Below are 23,781 nucleotides of genomic sequence, written 5' to 3'. Positions count from 1 at the left end.
TTACTGTATTACCCACATGATGACTAAAACAATAAAAAGAGGAAGTCAAATGTTTTGATGACTAAAACAATAAAGAGGAATTGAAAATGCTTTAATCAAAAATGCTAGTATTCTATCTATTAACAGGCTCTGTGGATAATGACCTGATCTAACCTGGGGCTCTGTGGGTAATGACCTGATCTACACTGGACAGATCTAACCTGGGGCTCTGTGGGTAATGACCTGATATACACTGGGGCTCTGTGGGTAATGACCTGATCTTCCCTGGGCATTTTCTAACCTGGGGCTCTGTGGGTAATGACCTGATCTTCCCTGGGCATTTTCTAACCTGGGGCTCTGTGGGTAATGACCTGATCTTCCCTGGGCATTTTCTAACCTGGGGCTCTGTGGGTAATGACCTGATCTACTCTGTTCATTTTCTAACCTGGGGCTCTGTGGGTAATGACCTGATCTTCCCTGGGCATTTTCTAACCTGGGGCTCTGTGGGTAATGACCTGATCTACACTGGGGCTCTGTGGGTAATGACCTGATCTTCCCTGGGCATTTTCTAACCTGGGGCTCTGTGGGTAATGACCTGATTTACACTGGACAGATCTAACCTGGGGCTCTGTGGGTAATGACCTGATCTACACTGGACAGATCTAACCTGGGGCTCTGTGGGTAATGACCTGATCTACACTGGGCATTTTCTAACCTGGGGCTCTGTGGGTAATGACCTGATCTACACTGGGCATTTTCTAACCTGGGGCTCTGTGGGTAATGACCTGATCTACACTGGGCATTTTCTAACCTGGGGCTCTGTGGGTAATGACCTGATCTTCCCTGGGCATTTTCTAACCTGGGGCTCTGTGGGTAATGACCTGATCTACACTGGGCATTTTCTAACCTGGGGCTCTGTGGGTAATGACCTGATCTACTCTGTGCATTTTCTAACCTGGGGCTCTGTGGGTAATGACCTGATTTACACTGGACAGATCTAACCTGGGGCTCTGTGGGTAATGACCTGATATACACTAGGCAGATCTAACCTGGGGCTCTGTGGGTAATGACCTGATCTACACTGGACAGATCTAACCTGGGGCTCTGTGGGTAATGACCTGATTTACACTGGACAGATCTAACCTGGGGCTCTGTGGGTAATGACCTGATTTACACTGGACAGATCTAACCTGGGGCTCTGTGGGTAATGACCTGATTTACACTGGACAGATCTAACCTGGGGCTCTGTGGGTAATGACCTGATCTAACCTGGGGCTCTGTGGGTAATGACCTGATCTAACCTGGGGCTCTGTGGGTAATGACCTGACCTGGTAGTCAGGGGGAGAGGAGCCAGTGGTCATGGTAGTCAGGGGGAGAGGAGCCAGTGGTCTTGGTAGTCAGGGGGAGAGGAGCCAGTGGTCTTGGTAGTCAGGGGGAGAGGAGCCAGTGGTCTTGGTAGTTAGGGGGGGAGAGGAGCCAGTGGTCTTGGTAGTCAGGGGGAGAGGAGCCAGTGGTCTTGGTAGTCAGGGGGAGAGGAGCCAGTGGTCTTGGTAGTCAGGGGGAGAGGAGCCAGTGGTCATGGTAGTCAGGGGGAGAGGAGCCAGTGGTCTTGGTAGTCAGGGGGTAGAGGAGCCAGTGGTCTTGGTAGTTAGGGGGTAGAGGAGCCAGTGGTCTTGGTAGTCAGGGGGAGAGGAGCCAGTGGTCTTGGTAGTTAGGGGGTAGAGGAGCCAGTGGTCTTGGTAGTCAGGGGGAGAGGAGCCAGTGGTCATGGTAGTCAGGGGGAGAGGAGCCAGTGGTCTTGGTAGTTAGGGGGTAGAGGAGCCAGTGGTCTTGGTAGTCAGGGGGAGAGGAGCCAGTGGTCATGGTAGTCAGGGGGAGAGGAGCCAGTGGTCTTGGTAGTCAGGGGGTAGAGGAGCCAGTGGTCTTGGTAGTTAGGGGGAGAGGAGCCAGTGGTCTTGGTAGTTAGGGGGAGAGGAGCCAGTGGTCTTGGTAGTCAGGGGGTAGAGGAGCCAGTGGTCATGGTAGTCAGGGGGAGAGGAGCCAGTGGTCTTGGTAGTCAGGGGGAGAGGAGCCAGTGGTCTTGGTAGTCAGGGGGAGAGGAGCCAGTGGTCTTGGTAGTCAGGGGGAGAGGAGCCAGTGGTCTTGGTAGTCAGGGGGTAGAGGAGCCAGTGGTCATGGTAGTCAGGGGGAGAGGAGCCAGTGGTCTTGGTAGTCAGGGGGTAGAGGAGCCAGTGGTCTTGGTAGTTAGGGGGAGAGGAGCCAGTGGTCTTGGTAGTCAGGGGGAGAGGAGCCAGTGGTCTTGGTAGTCAGGGGGTAGAGGAGCCAGTGGTCATGGTAGTCAGGGGGAGAGGAGCCAGTGGTCTTGGTAGTCAGGGGGAGAGGAGCCAGTGGTCTTGGTAGTCAGGGGGAGAGGAGCCAGTGGTCTTGGTAGTCAGGGGGAGAGGAGCCAGTGGTCTTGGTAGTCAGGGGTAGAGGAGCCAGTGGTCATGGTAGTCAGGGGGAGAGGAGCCAGTGGTCATGGTAGTCAGGGGGAGAGGAGCCAGTGGTCTTGGTAGTCAGGGGGTAGAGGAGCCAGTGGTCTTGGTAGTTAGGGGGAGAGGAGCCAGTGGTCTTGGTAGTTAGGGGGAGAGGAGCCAGTGGTCTTGGTAGTCAGGGGGTAGAGGAGCCAGTGGTCATGGTAGTTAGGGGGTAGAGGAGCCAGTGGTCATGGTAGTCAGGGGTAGAGGAGCCAGTGGTCTTGGTAGTCAGGGGGTAGAGGAGCCAGTGGTCATGGTAGTCAGGGGGAGAGGAGCCAGTGGTCATGGTAGTCAGGGGGAGAGGAGCCAGTGGTCTTGGTAGTCAGGGGGTAGAGGAGCCAGTGGTCATGGTAGTCAGGGGGAGAGGAGCCAGTGGTCATGGTAGTCAGGGGGTAGAGGAGCCAGTGGTCTTGGTAGTTAGGGGGAGAGGAGCCAGTGGTCTTGGTAGTTAGGGGGAGAGGAGCCAGTGGTCTTGGTAGTCAGGGGGTAGAGGAGCCAGTGGTCATGGTAGTTAGGGGGTAGAGGAGCCAGTGGTCATGGTAGTCAGGGGGTAGAGGAGCCAGTGGTCATGGTAGTCAGGGGGAGAGGAGCCAGTGGTCATGGTAGTTAGGGGGTAGAGGAGCCAGTGGTCATGGTAGTCAGGGGGTAGAGGAGCCAGTGGTCATGGTAGTCAGGGGGAGAGGAGCCAGTGGTCATGGTAGTTAGGGGTAGAGGAGCCAGTGGTCATGGTAGTTAGGGGGTAGAGGAGCCAGTGGTCATGGTAGTCAGGGGGTAGAGGAGCCAGTGGTCTTGGTAGTCAGGGGGAGAGGAGCCAGTGGTCTTGGTAGTCAGGGGGAGAGGAGCCAGTGGTCTTGGTAGTCAGGGGGAGAGGAGCCAGTGGTCTTGGTAGTCAGGGGGAGAGGAGCCAGTGGTCCTGGCAGTCAGGGGGTAGAGGAGCCAGTGGTCATGGTAGTTAGGGGGTAGAGGAGCCAGTGGTCATGGTAGTTAGGGGGTAGAGGAGCCAGTGGTCATGGTAGTCAGGGGGTAGAGGAGCCAGTGGTCTTGGTAGTCAGGGGGAGAGGAGCCAGTGGTCTTGGTAGTCAGGGGGAGAGGAGCCAGTGGTCTTGGTAGTCAGGGGGAGAGGAGCCAGTGGTCCTGGCAGTCAGGGGGTAGAGGAGCCAGTGGTCATGGTAAATCAAATCAAATTTTATTTGTCACATACACATGGTTAGCAGATGTTAATGCGAGTGTAGCGAAATGCTTGGGCTTCTAGTTCTGACAATGCAGTAATAACCAACAAGTAATCTAACTAACAATTCCAAAACTACTGTCTTATACACACAAGTGTAAGGGGATAAAGAATATGTACATAAAGATATATGAATGAGTGATGGTACAGAGCAGCATAGGCAAGATACAGTAGATGGTATCGAGTACAGTATATACATATGAGATGAGTATGTAAACAAAGTGGCATAGTTAAAGTGGCTAGTGATACATGTATTACATAAAGATGCAGTAGATGATATAGAGTACAGTATATACGTATACATATGAGATGAATAATGTAGGGTATGTAAACATTATATTAGGTAGCATTGTTTAAAGTGGCTAGTGATATATTTTACATCATTTCCCATCAATTCCCATTATTAAAGTGGCTGGAGTTGAGTCAGTGTGTTGGCAGCAGCCACTCAATGTTAGTGGTTGCTGTTTAACAGTCTGATGGCCTTGAGATAGAAGCTGTTTTTCAGTCTCTCGGTCCCAGCTTTGATGCACCTGTACTGACCTCGCCTTCTGGATGATAGGCAGTGGCTCGGGTGGTTGTTGTCCTTGATGATCTTTATGGCCTTCCTGTAACATCGGGTGGTGTAGGTGTCCTGGAGGGCAGGTAGTTTGCCCCGGTGATGCGTTGTGCAGACCTCACTACCCTCTGGAGAGCCTTACGGTTGTGGGCGGAGCAGTTGCCGTACCAGGCGGTGATACAGCCCGCCAGGATGCTCTCGATTGTGCATCTGTAGAAGTTTGTGAGTGCTTTTGGTGACAAGCCGAATTTCTTCAGCCTCCTGAGGTTGAAGAGGCGCTGCTGCGCCTTCTTCACGATGCCGTCTGTGTGGGTGGACCAATTCAGTTTGTCTGTGACGTGTATGCCGAGGAACTTAAAACTTACTACTCTCTACACTACTGTTCCATCGATGTGGATAGGGGGTGTTCCCTCTGCTGTTTCCTGAAGTCCACAATCATCTCCTTAGTTTTGTTGACGTTGAGTGTGAGGTTATTTTCCTGACACCACACTCCGAGGGCCCTCACCTCCTCCCTGTAGGCCGTCTCGTCGTTGTTGGTAATCAAGCCTACCACTGTTGTGTCGTCCGCAAACTTGATGATTGAGTTGGAGGCGTGCGTGGCCACGCAGTCGTGGGTGAACAGGGAGTACAGGAGAGGGCTCAGAACGCACCCTTGTGGGGCCCCAGTGTTGAGGATCAGCGGGGTGGAGATGTTGTTGCCTACCCTCACCACCTGGGGGCGGCCCGTCAGGAAGTCCAGTACCCAGTTGCACAGGGCGGGGTCGAGACCCAGGGTCTCGAGCTTGATGACGAGCTTGGAGGGTACTATGGTGTTAAATGCCGAGCTGTAGTCGATGAACAGCATTCTCACATAGGTATTCCTCTTGTCCAGATGGGTTAGGGCAGTGTGCAGTGTGGTTGAGATTGCATCGTCTGTGGACCTATTTGGGCAGTAAGCAAATTGGAGTGGGTCTAGGGTGTCAGGTAGGGTGGAGGTGATATGATCCTTGACTAGTCTCTCAAAGCACTTCATGATGACGGAAGTGAGTGCTACGGGGCGGTAGTCGTTTAGCTCAGTTACCTTAGCTTTCTTGGGAACAGGAACAATGGTGGCCCTCTTGAAGCATGTGGGAACAGCAGACTGGTATAGGGATTGATTGAATATGTCCGTAAACATACCAGCCAGCTGGTCTGCGCATGCTCTGAGGGCGCGGCTGGGGATGCCGTCTGGGCCTGCAGCCTTGCGAGGGTTAACACGTTTAAATATTTTACTCACCTCGGCTGCAGTGAAGGAGAGTCCGCATGTTTTCGTTGCAGGCCGTGTCAGTGGCACTGTATTGTCCTCAAAGCGGGCAAAAAAGTTACTTAGTCTGCCTGGGAGCAAGACATCCTGGTCCGTGACTGGGCTGGTTTTCTTTTTGTAATCCATGATTGACTGTAGACCCTGCCACATACCTCTTGTGTCTGAGCCGTTGAATTGAGATTCTACTTTGTCTCTGTACTGACGCTTAGCTTGTTTGATAGCCTTGCGGAGGGAATAGCTGCACTGTTTGTATTCGGTCATGTTACCAGACACCTTGCCCTGATTAAAAGCAGTGGTTCGCGCTTTCAGTTTCACGCGAATGCTGCCATCAATCCACGGTTTCTGGTTTGGGAATGTTTTAATCGTTGCTATGGGAACAACATCTTCAACGCACGTTCTAATGAACTCGCACACCGAATCAGCGTATTCGTCAATGTTGTTGTCTGACGCAATACGAAACATATCCCAGTCCACGTGATGGAAGCAGTCTTGGAGTGTGGAATCAGCTTGGTCGGACCAGCGTTGGACAGACCTCAGCGTGGGAGCTTCTTGTTTTAGTTTCTGTCTGTAGGCAGGGATCAGCAAAATGGAGTCGTGGTCAGCTTTTCCGAAAGGAGGGCGGGGCAGGGCCTTAAATGCGTCGCGGAAGTTAGAATAACAATGATCCAAGGTTTTGCCCGCCCTGGTTGCGCAATCGATATGCTGATACAATTTAGGGAGTCTTGTTTTCAGATTAGCCTTGTTAAAATCCCCAGCTACAATGAATGTAGCCTCAGGATGTATGGATTCCAGTTTGCAAAGAGTCAAATAAAGTTTGTTCAGAGCCATTGATGGAACTCAAATCCTTCTCTCCCCCCTGGTAGTCAGGGGAGAGAGGAGTCAGTGGTCAGTGGTCTTGGAGCCAGTGGTCTTGGTAGTCAGGGGGAGAGGAGGAGCCAGTGGCTGTACTAGTTCAGCTCTATCTATTTCAGCTCTATTTTTCTTACTCTTCTGACAGAAATATATTAAAAGCCAGAACTGTAGAAAGGTTAGTGTCAGGCTTGTGTGTCCATTATGTGGACAGCTCCCCCATATCTCACCTGGCCATCTGCAGGTGTTTCTTACGCAGCATCAGTAGGAAGAGGACCAGCAGGCTGAGGAGGAGGACACTGAGGACTGCTAGAGCAGAGATGGCAGCTACGCTGGGGTTCATCTCTCTGGCTGGGAGGACAATAACATACAGTCATTATCACTGAGGACCTCTAGAGCAGAGATGGAGCTACGCTGGGGTTCATCTCTCTGGCTGGGAGGACAATAACATACAGTCATTATCACTGAGGACCTCTAGAGCAGAGATGGAGCTACGCTGGGGTTCATCTCTCTGGCTGGGAGGACAATAACATACAGTCATTATCACTGAGGACCTCTAGAGCAGAGATGGAGCTATGCTGGGGTTCATCTCTCTGGCTGGGAGGACAATAACATACAGTCATTATCACTGAGGACCTCTAGAGCAGAGATGGAGCTACGCTGGGGTTCATCTCTCTGGCTGGGAGGACAATAACATACAGTCATTATCACTGAGGACCTCTAGAGCAGAGATGGAGCTACGCTGGGGTTTATCTCTCTGGCTGGGAGGACAATAACATACAGTCATTATCACTGAGGACCTCTAGAGCAGAGATGGAGCTACGCTGGGGTTCATCTCTCTGGCTGGGAGGACAATAACATACAGTCATTATCACTGAGGACCTCTAGAGCAGAGATGGAGCTACGCTGGGGTTCATCTCTCTGGCTGGGAGGACAATAACATACAGTCATTATCACTGAGGACCTCTAGAGCAGAGATGGCAGCTACGCTGGGGTTCATCTCTCTGGCTGGGAGGACAATAACATACAGTCATTATCACTGAGGACCTCTAGAGCAGAGATGGAGCTACGCTGGGGTTCATCTCTCTGGCTGGGAGGACAATAACATACAGTCATTATCACTGAGGACCTCTAGAGCAGAGATGGAGCTACGCTGGGGTTCATCTCTCTGGCTGGGAGGACAATAACATACAGTCATTATCACTGAGGACCTCTAGAGCAGAGATGGAGCTACGCTGGGGTTCATCTCTCTGGCTGGGAGGACAATAACATACAGTCATTATCACTGAGGACCTCTAGAGCAGAGATGGAGCTACGCTGGGGTTCATCTCTCTGGCTGGGAGGACAATAACATACAGTCATTATCACTGAGGACCTCTAGAGCAGAGATGGAGCTACGCTGGGGTTCATCTCTCTGGCTGGGAGGACAATAACATACAGTCATTATCACTGAGGACCTCTAGAGCAGAGATGGAGCTACGCTGGGGTTCATCTCTCTGGCTGGGAGGACAATAACATACAGTCATTATCACTGAGGACCTCTAGAGCAGAGATGGAGCTATGCTGGGGTTCATCTCTCTGGCTGGGAGGACAATAACATACAGTCATTATCACTGAGGACCTCTAGAGCAGAGATGGAGCTATGCTGGGGTTCATCTCTCTGGCTGGGAGGACAATAACATACAGTCATTATCACTGAGGACCTCTAGAGCAGAGATGGAGCTATGCTGGGGTTCATCTCTCTGGCTGGGAGGACAATAACATACAGTCATTATCACTGAGGACCTCTAGAGCAGAGATGGAGCTACGCTGGGGTTCATCTCTCTGGCTGGGAGGACAATAACATACAGTCATTATCACTGAGGACCTCTAGAGCAGAGATGGAGCTACGCTGGGGTTCATCTCTCTGGCTGGGAGGACAATAACATACAGTCATTATCACTGAGGACCTCTAGAGCAGAGATGGAGCTACGCTGGGGTTCAGTACACAGTACAGATTCAGGATGATACGACAGGCATACACACAGCCTGCAGACACAGCAATGAGGATCTGAAACTCAGCATTTGAGTCAGAGTGGTTGGGTGTGGTCCACTACAGCCAGCTGACATTGGCCTTCTAGAAAACAGGAACCAGATTTGACCACAGGAGAGAGAGAGTGGCAGTTAAAACCACTTAAAAACAGACTTGTTCTGTAGTGTAAAACTGTAGAACTGTAGAGGTTTAACATATCTCTATTAGAGATGTGTATGAAGGCTGGCTGACTGTACCTGTAGTAGAGATGTGTATGAAGGCTGACTGTACCTGTAGTAGAGATGTGTATGAAGGCTGGCTGACTGTACCTGTAGTAGAGATGTGTATGAAGGCTGACTGTACCTGTAGTAGAGATGTGTATGAAGGCTGACTGTACCTGTAGTAGAGATGTGTATGAAGGCTGACTGTACCTGTAGTAGAGATGTGAATGATGGCTTGCTGTACCTGTAGTAGAGATGTGTATGAAGGCTGGCTGACTGTACCTGTAGTAGAGATGTGTATGAAGGCTGACTGTACCTGTAGTAGAGATGTGTATGAAGGCTGACGGTACCTGTAGTAGAGATGTGTATGAAGGCTGGCTGACTGTACCTGTAGTAGAGATGTGTATGAAGGCTGACTGTACCTGTACTAGAGATGTGTATGAAGGCTGACTGACTGTACCTGTAGTAGAGATGTGTATGAAGGCTGACTGTACCTGTAGTAGAGATGTGAATGATGGCTTGCTGTACCTGTAGTAGAGATGTGTATGAAGGCTGGCTGACTGTACCTGTAGTAGAGATGTGTATGAAGGCTGACTGTACCTGTAGTAGAGATGTGTATGAAGGCTGACTGTACCTGTAGTAGAGATGTGTATGAAGGCTGGCTGACTGTACCTGTAGTAGAGATGTGTATGAAGGCTGACTGTACCTGTACTAGAGATGTGTATGAAGGCTGACTGACTGTACCTGTAGTAGAGATGTGTATGAAGGCTGACTGTACCTGTAGTAGAGATGTGTATGAAGGCTGACGGTACCTGTAGTAGAGATGTGTATGAAGGCTGACTGTACCTGTAGTAGAGATGTGTATGAAGGCTGGCTGACTGTACCTGTAGTAGAGATGTGTATGAAGGCTGACTGTACCTGTACTAGAGATGTGTATGAAGGCTGACTGACTGTACCTGTAGTAGAGATGTGTATGAAGGCTGACTGTACCTGTAGTAGAGATGTGTATGAAGGCTGGCTGACTGTACCTGTAGTAGAGATGTGTATGAAGGCTGACTGTACCTGTAGTAGAGATGTGTATGAAGGCTGACTGTACCTGTAGTAGAGATGTGTATGAAGGCTGACTGTACCTGTAGTAGAGATGTGTATGAAGGCTGACTGACTGTACCTGTAGTAGAGATGTGTATGAAGGCTGACTGTACCTGTAGTAGAGATGTGTATGAAGGCTGACTGACTGTACCTGTAGTAGAGATGTGTATGAAGGCTGGCTGACTGTACCTGTAGTAGAGATGTGTATGAAGGCTGACTGTACCTGTAGTAGAGATGTGTATGAAGGCTGGCTGACTGTACCTGTAGTAGAGATGTGTATGAAGGCTGACTGTACCTGTAGTAGAGATGTGTATGAAGGCTGACTGACTGTACCTGTAGTAGAGATGTGTATGAAGGCTGACTGTACCTGTAGTAGAGATGTGTATGAAGGCTGACTGACTGTACCTGTAGTAGAGATGTGTATGAAGGCTGGCTGACTGTACCTGTAGTAGAGATGTGTATGAAGGCTGACTGTACCTGTAGTAGAGATGTGTATGAAGGCTGGCTGACTGTACCTGTAGTAGAGATGTGTATGAACGCTGACTGACTGTACCTGTAGTAGAGATGTGTATGAAGGCTGACTGTACCTGTAGTTGAGATGTGTATGAAGGCTGGCTGACTGTACCTGTAGTAGAGATGTGTATGAAGGCTGGCTGACTGTACCTGTAGTAGAGATGTGTATGAAGGCTGACTGTACCTGTAGTAGAGATGTGTATGAAGGCTGGCTGACTGTACTTGTAGTAGAGATGTGTATGAAGGCTGACTGTACCTGTAGTAGAGATGTGTATGAAGGCTGGCTGACTGTACCTGTAGTAGAGATGTGTATGAAGGCTGGCTGACTGTACCTGTAGTAGAGATGTGTATGAAGGCTGACTGTACCTGTAGTAGAGATGTGTATGAAGGCTGACTGACTGTACCTGTAGTAGAGATGTGTATGAAGGCTGGCTGACTGTACCTGTAGTAGAGATGTGTATGAAGGCTGACTGTACCTGTAGTAGAGATGTGTATGAAGGCTGGCTGACTGTACCTGTAGTAGAGATGTGTATGAAGGCTGGCTGACTGTACCTGTAGTAGAGATGTGTATGAAGGCTGACTGACTGTACCTGTAGTAGAGATGTGTATGAAGGCTGACTGACTGTACCTGTAGTAGAGATGTGTATGAAGGCTGACTGTACCTGTAGTAGAGATGTGTATGAAGGCTGACTGACTGTACCTGTAGTAGAGATGTGTATGAAGGCTGACTGTACCTGTAGTAGAGATGTGCATGAAGGCTGACTGACTGTACCTGTAGTAGAGATGTGTATGAAGGCTGGCTGACTGTACCTGTAGTAGAGATGTGTATGAAGGCTGACTGACTGTACCTGTAGTAGAGATGTGTATGAAGGCTGACTGACTGTACCTGTAGTAGAGATGTGTATGAAGGCTGACTGACTGTACCTGTAGTAGAGATGTGTATGAAGGCTGACTGTACCTGTAGTAGAGATGTGTATGAAGGCTGACTGACTGTACCTGTAGTAGAGATGTGTATGAAGGCTGACTGTACCTGTAGTAGAGATGTGCATGAAGGCTGACTGACTGTACCTGTAGTAGAGATGTGTATGAAGGCTGGCTGACTGTACCTGTAGTAGAGATGTGTATGAAGGCTGACTGACTGTACCTGTAGTAGAGATGTGTATGAAGGCTGACTGACTGTACCTGTAGTAGAGATGTGTATGAAGGCTGACTGTACCTGTAGTAGAGATGTGTATGAAGGCTGACTGACTGTACCTGTAGTAGAGATGTGTATGAAGGCTGACTGTACCTGTAGTAGAGATGTGCATGAAGGCTGACTGACTGTACCTGTAGTAGAGATGTGTATGAAGGCTGACTGTACCTGTAGTAGAGATGTGTATGAAGGCTGACTGTACCTGTAGTAGAGATGTGTATGAAGGCTGACTGTACCTGTAGTAGAGATGTGTATGAAGGCTGACTGACTGTACCTGTAGTAGAGATGTGTATGAAGGCTGACTGTACCTGTAGTAGAGATGTGTATGAAGGCTGACTGTACCTGTAGTAGAGATGTGTATGAAGGCTGACTGTACCTGTAGTAGAGATGTGCATGAAGGCTGGCTGACTGTACCTGTAGTAGAGATGTGCATGAAGGCTGGCTGACTGTACCTGTAGTAGAGATGTGCATGAAGGCTGACTGTACCTGTAGTAGAGATGTGCATGAAGGCTGACTGACTGTACCTGTAGTAGAGATGTGTATGAAGGCTGGCTGACTGTACCTGTAGTAGAGATGTGTATGAAGGCTGACTGACTGTACCTGTAGTAGAGATGTGTATGAAGGCTGACTGTACCTGTAGTAGAGATGTGTATGAAGGCTGACTGACTGTACCTGTAGTAGAGATGTGTATGAAGGCTGACTGTACCTGTAGTAGAGATGTGTATGAAGGCTGACTGTACCTGTAGTAGAGATGTGTATGAAGGCTGACTGTACCTGTAGTAGAGATGTGTATGAAGGCTGACTGTACCTGTAGTAGAGATGTGTATGAAGGCTGGCTGACTGTACCTGTAGTAGAGATGTGTATGAAGGCTGACTGTACCTGTAGTAGAGATGTGTATGAAGGCTGACTGTACCTGTAGTAGAGATGTGCATGAAGGCTGACTGACTGTACCTGTAGTAGAGATGTGTATGAAGGCTGGCTGACTGTACCTGTAGTAGAGATGTGTATGAAGGCTGACTGTACCTGTAGTAGAGATGTGTATGAAGGCTGGCTGACTGTACCTGTAGTAGAGATGTGCATGAAGGCTGACTGTACCTGTAGTAGAGATGTGTATGAAGGCTGACTGACTGTACCTGTAGTAGAGATGTGTATGAAGGCTGACTGTACCTGTAGTAGAGATGTGTATGAAGGCTGGCTCGCTGGGCGTACTGTAGCTATAACTGATCACACTGCAGTTATAGGAGGAGGAGGGTAGCAGGCTGGACACTGTCACCACATGGGACTGGGCTGTTAGAGGCTCCCGAGCCTGCAGAGAGAACAGAGAACATACTGGAAGGACAGAACGCCATACTGTAGAACAGAGAGAACAGAGAACATACTGCAAGGACAGTACACTACTATCTACTGTCTGATTCAGGCCTGTCTGAGTGGACTAATCCATTATAGAGGCCTGTCTGAGTGGACTAATCCATTATAGAGGCCTGTCTGAGTGGACTAATCCATTATAGAGGCCTGTCTCAGTGGACTAATCCATTATAGAGGCCTGTCTGAGTGGACTAATCCATTATAGAGGCCTGTCTCAGTGGACTAATCCATTATAGAGGCCTGTCTGAGTGGACTAATCCATTGTAGAGGCCTGTCAGAGTGGACTAATCCATTGTAGAGGCCTGTCTGAGTGGACTAATCCATTGTAAAGGCCTGTCTGAGTGGACTAATCCATTGTAGAGGCCTGTCTGAGTGGACTAATCCATTGTAGAGGCCTGTCTGAGTGGACTAATCCATTACAATTACAGTCTGGCAGTGTACTACAGGACATAGGGAACAGGGTATCATTACAGATGACAGCAGTGTACTACAGGACATAGGGAACAGGGTATCATTACAGTCTGGCAGTGTACTACAGGACATAGGGAACAGGGTACCATTACAGTCTGGCAGTGTACTACAGGACATAGGGAACAGGGTATCATTACAGATGACAGCAGTGTACTACAGGACATAGGGAACAGGGTACCATTACAGATGACAGCAGTGTACTACAGGACATAGAGAACAGGGTATCATTACAGTCTGGCAGTGTACTACAGGACATAGAGAACAGGGTATCATTACAGATGACAGCAGTGTACTACAGGACATAGGGCACAGGGTACCATTACAGATGACAGCAGTGTACTACAGGACATAGGGAACAGGGTATCATTACAGATGACAGCAGTGTACTACAGGACATAGGGAACAGGGTACCATTACAGATGACAGCAGTGTACTACAGGACATAGGGAACAGGGTACCATTACAGTCTGGCAGTGTACTACAGGACATAGGGAACAGGGTATCATTACAGATGACAGCAGTGTACTACAGGACATAGAGAACAGGGTATCATTACAGATGACAGCAGTGTACTACAGGACATAGGGAACAGGGTATCATTACAGATGACAGCAGTGTACTACAGGACATAGGGAACAGGGTATCATTACAGATGACAGCAGTGTACTACAGGACATAGGGAACAACGTACCATTACAGTTTGGCAGTGTACTACAGGACATAGAGAACAGGGTATCAATACAGTCTGGCAGTGTACTACAGGACATAGGGAACAGGGTACCATTACAGATGACAGCAGTGTACTACAGGACATAGGGAACAGGGTACCATTACAGATGACAGCAGTGTACTACAGGACATAGGGAACAGGGTATCATTACAGATGACAGCAGTGTACTACAGGACATAGGGAACAGGGTATCATTACAGTCTGGCAGTGTACTACAGGACATAGGGAACAGGGTACCATTACAGATGACAGCAGTGTACTACAGGACATAGGGAACAGGGTACCATTACAGTCTGGCAGTGTACTACAGGACATAGGGAACAGGGTATCATTACAGTCTGGCAGTGTACTACAGGACATAGGGAACAGGGTATCATTACAGTCTGGCAGTGTACTACAGGACATAGGGAACAGGGTACCATTACAGTCTGGCAGTGTACTACAGGACATAGGGAACAGGGTACCATTACAGATGACAGCAGTGTACTACAGGACATAGAGAACAGGGTACCATCACAGATGACAGCAGTGTACTACAGGACATAGGGAACAGGGTACCATTACAGATGACAGCAGTGTACTACAGGACATAGGGAACAGGGTACCATTACAGATGACAGCAGTGTACTACAGGACATAGGGAACAGGGTATCATTACAGATGACAGCAGTGTACTACAGGACATAGGGAACAGGGTATCATTACAGTCTGGCAGTGTACTACAGGACATAGGGAACAGGGTACCATTACAGTCTGGCAGTGTACTACAGGACATAGGGAACAGGGTATCATTACAGTCTGGCAGTGTACTACAGGACATAGAGAACAGGGTATCATTACAGATGACAGCAGTGTACTACAGGACATAGGGAACAGGGTACCATTACAGTCTGGCAGTGTACTACAGGACATAGGGAACAGGGTACCATTACAGATGACAGCAGTGTACTACAGGACATAGGGAACAGGGTACATTACAGATGACAGCAGTGTACTACAGGACATAGGGAACAGGGTACCATTACAGATGACAGCAGTGTACTACAGGACATAGGGAACAGGGTACCATTACAGATGACAGCAGTGTACTACAGGACATAGGGAACAGGGTACCATTACAGATGACAGCAGTGTACTACAGGACATAGGGAACAGGGTATCATTACAGTCTGGCAGTGTACTACAGGACATAGAGAACAGGGTATCATTACAGATGACAGCAGTGTACTACAGGACATAGAGAACAGGGTACCATTACAGATGACAGCAGTGTACTACAGGACATAGGGAACAGGGTATCATTACAGTCTGGCAGTGTACTACAGGACATAGGGAACAGGGTATCATTACAGATGACAGCAGTGTACTACAGGACATAGGGAACAGGGTACCATTACAGTCTGGCAGTGTACTACAGGACATAGAGAACAGGGTACCATTACAGTCTGGCAGTGTACTACAGGACATAGGGAACAGGGTACCATTACAGATGACAGCAGTGTACTACAGGACATAGGGAACAGGGTACCATTACAGTCTGGCAGTGTACTACAGGAAATAGGGAACAGGGTACCATTACAGATGACAGCAGTGTACTACAGGACATAGGGAACAGGGTACCATTACAGATGACAGCAGTGTACTACAGGACATAGGGAACAGGGTATCATTACAGATGACAGCAGTGTACTACAGGACATAGGGAACAGGGTATCATTATAGTCTGGCAGTGTACTACAGGACATAGGGAACAGGGTACCATAAGAGATGACAGCAGTGTACTACAGGACATAGGGAACAGGGTACCATTACAGTCTGGCAGTGTACTACAGGACATAGGGAACAGGGTATCATTACAGATGACAGCAGTGTACTACAGGACATAGAGAACAGGGTATCATTACAGTCTGGCAGTGTACTACAGGACATAGGGAACAGGCTATCATTACAGATGACAGCAGTGTACTACAGGACATAGGGAACAGGGTATCATTACAGTCTGGCAGTGTACTACAGGACATAGGGAACAGGGTATCATTACAGATGACAGCAGTGTACTACAGGACATAGAGAACAGGGTATCATTACAGTCTGGCAGTGTACTACAGGACATAGGGAACAGGCTATCATTACAGATGACAGCAGTGTACTACAGGACATAGGGAACAGGCTATCATTACAGATGACAGCAGTGTACTACAGGACATAGGGAACAGGGTACCATTACAGTCTGGCAGTGTACTACAGGACATAGGGAACAGGGTACCATTACAGTCTGGCAGTGTACTACAGGACATAGGGAACAGGCTATCATTACAGATGACAGCAGTGTACTACAGGACATAGGGAACAGGGCACCATTACAGTCTGGCAGTGTACTACAGGACATAGGGAACAGGGTACCATTACAGTCTGGCAGTGTACTACAGGACATAGGGAACAGGGTATCATTACAGATGACAGCAGTGTACTACAGGACATAGGGAACAGGGTACCATTACAGATGACAGCAGTGTACTACAGGACATAGAGAACAGGGTACCATTACAGATGACAGCAGTGTACTACAGGACATAGGGAACAGGGTATCATTACAGATGACAGCAGTGTACTACAGGACATAGGGAACAGGGTACCATTACAGATGACAGCAGTGTACTACAGGACATAGGGAACAGGGTACCATTACAGATGACAGCAGTGTACTACAGGACATAGGGAACAGGGTACCATTACAGTCTGGCAGTGTACTACAGGACATAGGGAACAGGGTACCATCACAGATGAGAGCAGTGTACTACAGGACATAGAGAACAGGGTACCATTACAGATGACAGCAGTGTACTACAGGACATAGGGAACAGGGTATCATTACAGTCTGGCAGTGTACTACAGGACATAGGGAACAGGGTATCATTACAGATGACAGCAGTGTACTACAGGACATAGGGAACAGGGTACCATTACAGATGACAGCAGTGTACTACAGGACATAGGGAACAGGGTATCATTACAGATGACAGCAGTGTACTACAGGACATAGGGAACAGGGTACCATTACAGATGACAGCAGTGTACTACAGGACATAGGGAACAGGGTATCATTACAGATGACAGCAGTGTACTACAGGACATAGGGAACAGGGTACCATTACAGATGACAGCAGTGTACTACAGGACATAGAGAACAGGGTACCATTACAGTCTGGCAGTGTACTACAGGACATAGGGAACAGGGTATCATTACAGTCTGGCAGTGTACTACAGGACATAGGGAACAGGGTATCATTACAGATGACAGCAGTGTACTACAGGACATAGGGAACAGGGTACCATTACAGATGACAGCAGTGTACTACAGGACATAGGGAACAGGGTATCATTACAGATGACAGCAGTGTACTACAGGACATAGGGAACAGGGTACCATTACAGATGACAGCAGTGTACTACAGGACATAGGGAACAGGGTATCATTACAGATGACAGCAGTGTACTACAGGACATAGGGAACAGGGTACCATTACAGATGACAGCAGTGTACTACAGGACATAGAGAACAGGGTACCATTACAGATGACAGCAGTGTACTACAGGACATAGGGAACAGGGTATCATTACAGTCTGGCAGTGTACTACAGGACATAGGGAACAGGGTACCATTACAGTCTGGCAGTGTACTACAGGACATAGAGAACAGGGTATCATTACAGATGACAGCAGTGTACTACAGGACATAGGGAACAGGGTACCATTACAGTCTGGCAGTGTACTACAGGACATAGGGAACAGGGTACCATTACAGTCTGGCAGTGTACTACAGGACATAGGGAACAGGGTACCATCACAGATGACAGCAGTGTACTACAGGACATAGAGAACAGGGTACCATTACAGATGACAGCAGTGTACTACAGGGCATAGGGAACAGGGTACCATTACAGATGACAGCAGTGTACTACAGGACATAGGGAACAGGGTATCATTACAGTCTGGCAGTGTACTACAGGACATAGGGAACAGGGTACCATTACAGATGACAGCAGTGTACTACAGGACATAGGGAACAGGGTATCATTACAGTCTGGCAGTGTACTACAGGACATAGGGAACAGGGTACCATTACAGATGACAGCAGTGTACTACAGGACATAGGGAACAGGGTATCATTACAGTCTGGCAGTGTACTACAGGACATAGGGAACAGGGTACCATTACAGTCTGGCAGTGTACTACAGGACATAGGGAACAAGGTATCATTACAGATGACAGCAGTGTACTACAGGACATAGGGAACAGGGTACCATTACAGTCTGGCAGTGTACTACAGGACATAGGGAACAGGGTACCATTACAGATGACAGCAGTGTACTACAGGACATAGGGAACAGGGTACCATTACAGATGACAGCAGTGTACTACAGGACATAGGGAACAGGGTATCATTACAGATGACAGCAGTGTACTACAGGACATAGGGAACAGGGTATCATTACAGATGACAGCAGTGTACTACAGGACATAGAGAACAGGGAACCATTACAGTCTGGCAGTGTACTACAGGACATAGGGAACAGGGTATCATTACAGATGACAGCAGTGTACTACAGGACATAGGGAACAGGGTATCATTACAGATGACAGCAGTGTACTACAGGACATAGGGAACAGGGTATCATTACAGATGACAGCAGTGTACTACAGGACATAGGGAACAGGGTATCATTACAGTCTGGCAGTGTACTACAGGACATAGGGAACAGGGTACCATTACAGTCTGGCAGTGTACTACAGGACATAGGGAACAGGGTATCATTACAGTCTGGCAGTGTACTACAGGACATAGGGAACAGGGTATCATTACAGATGACAGCAGTGTACTACAGGACATAGGGAACAGGGTATCATTACAGATGACAGCAGTGTACTACAGGACATAGGGAACAGGGTACCATTACAGTCTGGCAGTGTACTACAGGACATAGGGAACAGGGTATCATTACAGTCTGGCAGTGTACTACAGGACATAGGGAACAGGGTATCATTACAGATGACAGCAGTGTACTACAGGACATAGAGAACAGGGTACCATTACAGATGACAGCAGTGTACTACAGGATATAGGGAACAGGGTATCATTACAGTCTGAAAGTGTACTACAGGACATAGGGAACAGGGTACCATTACAGTCTGGCAGTGTACTACAGGACATAGGGAACAGGGTATCATTACAGTCTGGCAGTGTACTACAGGACATAGGGAACAGGGTACCATTACAGATGACAGCAGTGTACTACAGGACATAGGGAACAGGGTACCATTACAGTCTGGCAGTGTACTACAGGACATAGGGAACAGGGTACCATTACAGATGACAGCAGTGTACTACAGGACATAGAGAACAGGGTATCATTACAGATGACAGCAGTGTACTACAGGACATAGGGAACAGGGTATCATTACAGTCTGGCAGTGTACTACAGGACATAGGGAACAGGGTACCATTACAGATGACAGCAGTGTACTACAGGACATAGGGAACAGGGTACCATTACAGATGACAGCAGTGTACTACAGGACATAGGGAACAGGGTACCATTACAGATGACAGCAGTGTACTACAGGACATAGGGAACAGGGTACCATTACAGATGACAGCAGTGTACTACAGGACATAGGGAACAGGGTATCATTACAGATGACAGCAGTGTACTACAGGACATAGGGAACAGGGTATCATTACAGTCTGGCAGTGTACTACAGGACATAGGGAACAGGGTACCATTACAGTCTGGCAGTGTACTACAGGACATAGGGAACAGGGTACCATCACAGATGAGAGCAGTGTACTACAGGACATAGAGAACAGGGTACCATTACAGATGACAGCAGTGTACTACAGGACATAGGGAACAGGGTATCATTACAGTCTGGCAGTGTACTACAGGACATAGGGAACAGGGTATCATTACAGATGACAGCAGTGTACTACAGGACATAGGGAACAGGGTACCATTACAGTCTGGCAGTGTACTACAGGACATAGGGAACAGGGTACCATTACAGTCTGGCAGTGTACTACAGGACATAGGGAACAGGGTATCATTACAGTCTGGCAGTGTACTACAGGACATAGAGAACAGGGTATCATTACAGATGACAGCAGTGTACTACAGGACATAGGGAACAGGGTACCATTACAGTCTGGCAGTGTACTACAGGACATAGGGAACAGGGTACCATTACAGTCTGGCAGTGTACTACAGGACATAGAGAACAGTGTACCATCACAGATGACAGCAGTGTACTACAGGACATAGGGAACAGGGTACCATTACAGATGACAGCAGTGTACTACAGGACATAGGGAACAGGGTACCATTACAGATGACAGCAGTGTACTACAGGACATAGGGAACAGGGTATCATTACAGATGACAGCAGTGTACTACAGGACATAGGGAACAGGGTATCATTACAGTCTGGCAGTGTACTACAGGACATAGGGAACAGGGTACCATTACAGTCTGGCAGTGTACTACAGGACATAGGGAACAGGGTACCATTACAGTCTGGCAGTGTACTACAGGACATAGGGAACAGGGTATCATTACAGTCTGGCAGTGTACTACAGGACATAGAGAACAGGGTATCATTACAGATGACAGCAGTGTACTACAGGACATAGGGAACAGGGTACCATTACAGTCTGGCAGTGTACTACAGGAAATAGGGAACAGGGTACCATCACAGTCTGGCAGTGTACTACAGGACATAGGGAACAGGGTACCATTACAGATGACAGCAGTGTACTACAGGACATAGGGAACAGGGTACCATTACAGATGACAGCAGTGTACTACAGGACATAGGGAACAGGGTACCATTACAGTCTGGCAGTGTACTACAGGACATAGGGAACAGGGTACCATTACAGATGACAGCAGTGTACTACAGGACATAGGGAACAGGGTACATTACAGATGACAGCAGTGTACTACAGGACATAGGGAACAGGGTACCATTACAGATGACAGCAGTGTACTACAGGACATAGGGAACAGGGTATCATTACAGTCTGGCAGTGTACTACAGGACATAGGGAACAGGGTACCATTACAGATGACAGCAGTGTACTACAGGACATAGGGAACAGGGTACCATTACAGATGACAGCAGTGTACTACAGGACATAGAGAACAGGGTACCATTACAGTCTGGCAGTGTACTACAGGACATAGGGAACAGGGTACCATTACAGATGACAGCAGTGTACTACAGGACATAGGGAACAGGGTACCATTACAGATGACAGCAGTGTACTACAGGACATAGGGAACAGGGTACCATTACAGATGACAGCAGTGTACTACAGGACATAGGGAACAGGGTACCATTACAGATGACAGCAGTGTACTACAGGACATAGGGAACAGGGTATCATTACAGTCTGGCAGTGTACTACAGGACATAGAGAACAGGGTATCATTACAGATGACAGCAGTGTACTACAGGACATAGAGAACAGGGTACCATTACAGATGACAGCAGTGTACTACAGGACATAGGGAACAGGGTACCATTACAGATGACAGCAGTGTACTACAGGATATAGGGAACAGGGTACCATTACAGTCTGGCAGTGTACTACAGGACATAGGGAACAGGGTACCATTACAGATGACAGCAGGGTACTACAGGACATAGGGAACAGGGTACCATTACAGTCTGGCAGTGTACTACAGGACATAGGGAACAGGGTATCATTACAGATGACAGCAGTGTACTACAGGACATAGGGAACAGGGTATCATTACAGTCTGGCAGTGTACTACAGGAAATAGGGAACAGGGTACCATTACAGATGACAGCAGTGTACTACAGGACATAGGGAACAGGGTACCATTACAGTCTGGCAGTGTACTACATGACATAGGGAACAGGGTACCATTACAGATGACAACAGTGTACTACAGGACATAGGGAACAGGGTACCATTACAGATGACAGCAGTGTACTACAGGACATAGGGAACAGGGTACCATTACAGTCTGGCAGTGTACTACAGGACATAGGGAACAGGGTATCATTACAGATGACAGCAGTGTACTACAGGACATAGGGAACAGGGTACCATTACAGATGACAGCAGTGTACTACAGGACATAGGGAACAGGGTACCATTACAGATGACAGCAGTGTACTACAGGACATAGGGAACAGGGTATCATTACAGATGACAGCAGTGTACTACAGGACATAGGGAACAGGGTATCATTACAGTCTGGCAGTGTACTACAGGACATAGGGAACAGGGTATCATTACAGATGACAGCAGTGTACTACAGGACATAGGGAACAGGGTACCATTACAGTCTGGCAGTGTACTACAGGACATAGGGAACAGGGTACCATTACAGTCTGGCAGTGTACTACAGGACATAGGGAACAGGGTATCATTACAGATGACAGCAGTGTACTACAGGACATAGGGAACAGGGTACCATTACAGTCTGGCAGTGTACTACAGGACATAGGGAACAGGGTATCATTACAGATGACAGCAGTGTACTACAGGACATAGGGAACAGGGTACCATTACAGTCTGGCAGTGTACTACAGGACATAGGGAACAGGGTATCATTACAGATGACAGCAGTGTACTACAGGACATAGGGAACAGGGTACCATTACAGACTGGCAAGTGTACTACAGGACATAGGGAACAGGGTACCATTACAGATGACAGCAGTGTACTATAGGACATAGGGAACAGGGTACCATTACAGTCTGGCAGTGTACTACAGGACATAGGGAACAGGGTATCATTACAGATGACAGCAGTGGACTACAGGACATAGAGAACAGGGTACCATTACAGATGACAGCAGTGTACTACAGGACATAGGGAACAGGGTACCATTACAGATGACAGCAGTGTACTACAGGACATAGGGAACAGGGTACCATTACAGATGACAGCAGTGTACTACAGGACATAGGGAACAGGGTACCATTACAGATGACAGCAGTGTACTACAGGACATAGGGAACAGGGTATCATTACAGATGACAGCAGTGTACTACAGGACATAGGGAACAGGGTACCATTACAGTCTGGCAGTGTACTACAGGACATAGGGAACAGGGTATCATTACAGATGACAGCAGTGTACTACAGGACATAGGGAACAGGGTATCATTACAGTCTGGCAGTGTACTACAGGACATAGGGAACAGGGTACCATTACAGTCTGGCAGTGTACTACAGGACATAGGGAACAGGGTATCATTACAGATGACAGCAGTGTACTACAGGACATAGGGAACAGGGTACCATTACAGATGACAGCAGTGTACTACAGGACATAGGGAACAGGGTATCATTACAGATGACAGCAGTGTACTACAGGACATAGGGCACAGGGTACCATTACAGATGACAGCAGTGTACTACAGGACATAGGGCACAGGGTACCATTACAGATGACAGCAGTGTACTACAGGACATAGGGAACAGGGTACCATTACAGATGACAGCAGTGTACTACAAGACATAGAGAACAGGGTACCATTACAGATGACAGCAGTGTACTACAGGACATAGGGAACAAACAGGGTACCATTACAGTCTGGCAGTGTACTACAGGACATAGGGAACAGGGTATCATTACAGTCTGGCAGTGTACTACAGGACATAGGGAACAGGGTACCATTACAGTCTGGCAGTGTACTACAGGACATAGGGAACAGGGTACCATTACAGATGACAGCAGTG

At 48.1% G+C, this 23,781-nt stretch overlaps 1 protein-coding gene across 1 annotated transcript in view; it reads right to left on the bottom strand.

Moving 5' to 3' along the window:
• The window catches only part of LOC135536333 (receptor-type tyrosine-protein phosphatase O-like), a 140,783-nt gene that overhangs the window by 30,581 nt on the left and 86,421 nt on the right, over positions 1-23,781 (bottom strand). Inside the window, exons 14-15 of the mRNA XM_064962688.1 lie at positions 12,605-12,743; positions 6,641-6,761 (exon numbers count right to left, since the gene is read on the bottom strand). Of these exons, the coding sequence (XP_064818760.1) occupies positions 6,641-6,761; positions 12,605-12,743 (260 nt within the window). The remainder of the gene's footprint in view (positions 1-6,640; positions 6,762-12,604; positions 12,744-23,781) is intronic.

This window comes from Oncorhynchus masou, unplaced genomic scaffold (genome assembly GCF_036934945.1).
Source record: "Oncorhynchus masou masou isolate Uvic2021 unplaced genomic scaffold, UVic_Omas_1.1 unplaced_scaffold_596, whole genome shotgun sequence".
Lineage (NCBI taxonomy): Eukaryota > Metazoa > Chordata > Actinopteri > Salmoniformes > Salmonidae > Oncorhynchus > Oncorhynchus masou.
The sequence above is the reverse complement of the archived record's forward strand: the minus strand, read 5'-3'. Positions and strand labels throughout refer to the sequence as shown.